The sequence below is a fragment of the Ceratina calcarata genome, unplaced genomic scaffold (assembly GCF_001652005.2).
Source record: "Ceratina calcarata isolate Rehan_Ccalc_2016 unplaced genomic scaffold, ASM165200v1 scaffold2246, whole genome shotgun sequence".
NCBI lineage: Eukaryota > Metazoa > Arthropoda > Insecta > Hymenoptera > Apidae > Ceratina > Ceratina calcarata.
This window is the reverse complement of record NW_017144269.1, coordinates 7,989-9,473: the sequence shown is the minus strand read 5'-3', so window position 1 is coordinate 9,473 and position 1,485 is coordinate 7,989. Positions and strand designations below refer to the sequence as shown.

Here is a 1,485-nt window from a genome sequence, read left to right as displayed (position 1 = left end):
TCAGAAGAAGCAATATCCGGAGAATATGGCGGGCGCGATAAAATATCCCACTTGAGCGTTACCAAATATTTTTTCACGACTTTTGCGACATGAGGCTGAGCATTGTCATGCAGAAGAATAATCTTGTCACGTCTTGTGCACCCAATTGCCTTGTTTTTATATCATTCTCACGGATTTCAATCGTACGGAAACTGCTTGTTGAGTCACTTCAAATGATTCTATAAGTGCCTCTTGCGTTTGACTCGGATTTTCATCGAGTAATGCCTCCAATTCTTTGTCTTTGAATTTTTTTGGCTGTCCAGAAGTAGGCTTGTCTTCAACGCTAAAATCACCTTTCTTGAAACGTCGAAACCATTCCTTTCCTTTACATGTGATCGCTGAAATCAGCCATCGTTATGAAACATTCATAATAACCAGAGCCATGTTTCAAAAATGGATCGAACTAATTTGAACTCCCAATATATAATATATTGTCGATATTCCATGTATTGCCTCATATCTTTTTATATTCAGAACATTCAAGGTAACATGATTTACGTCGCCAACAAACTTTTTGTAACTGAGAAATGTCTCGTGAAATCGACTTACAAAAAGTTGATGGAGACCTACTTCCGTTCCTCAATGCAACAAGTAGATTTTAAGAAAACTACAGAAGCTGCGAACATAATTAACGAATGGGTCGAAAGGAGTACGAACAATATTATGAGAAATTTTATTTCAGAAGGTTCGCGCGTAAAAATCTTCTATTGTTCAGCCTCGCACAGAAATACACTTTCATTTACACTATTTTCTTTAAATAGATGATTTAGATGAGGCGACGACGATGGTACTTGTTAACGCGGTATACTTCAGGGGACAATGGCTAGATAGTTTCGAAAGACTCTCTACCCAAAACAAACCGTTCTATTTTACTAAGGATACGAGTAAGGAAGTTCGTACGATGTACCGTCGTGGTCACTACAGATACGGAGAGTTAAAGGATATAAGAGCTAAATTCATTGAGATCCCGTACGAGGTAAACTTCGGGACGCTTTCACTGGATTTTACCGAAGTACCGACACCGAACGAACGAATTTACAGGGTGGAGAGCTGAGCATGATCATTATAGTTCCGGACGAAATCGATGGTTTGCCTGAGCTCAAGGAGAAATTGCAGAATATGAACCTAACCGACATCTTGGAGCGTGGATCCGTGATCGAAGTAGATCTGTACTTACCAAAGTGCGTGATGGGGAGTGAAATAGACCTTAAGGACGTGCTTAAAAAGGTACTTAACTTAAAACTAGAATGTTGTACATACATTTTGAAATTGTACGTTTCGCCATCTAACGTTCACGACAGCCAACCCGCTTGACTCCAATATTGCCGCGCTACGCGCGTGATGATATACGCGGAAATACATGGGTTTCCAGCCAAAAATTAACAATCATTCGGTTAAGAACATTGATAATTTTTTAATGAACAGATTTGTAGATAATGTTTGTAT

The 1,485-nt window shown here is 39.1% G+C and overlaps 1 protein-coding gene across 1 annotated transcript in view; it reads left to right on the top strand.

Annotated features, from left to right (window-relative positions):
• The first annotated feature begins 447 nt into the window (after window positions 1-447).
• Window positions 448-1,485, top strand: part of LOC108622508 (antitrypsin-like) — a 3,961-nt gene continuing 2,923 nt past the window's right edge. Inside the window, exons 1-3 of the mRNA XM_018020428.2 lie at window positions 448-724; window positions 801-1,015; window positions 1,081-1,266. Of these exons, the coding sequence (XP_017875917.2) occupies window positions 484-724; window positions 801-1,015; window positions 1,081-1,266 (642 nt within the window). The 5' untranslated portion in view covers window positions 448-483. The remainder of the gene's footprint in view (window positions 725-800; window positions 1,016-1,080; window positions 1,267-1,485) is intronic.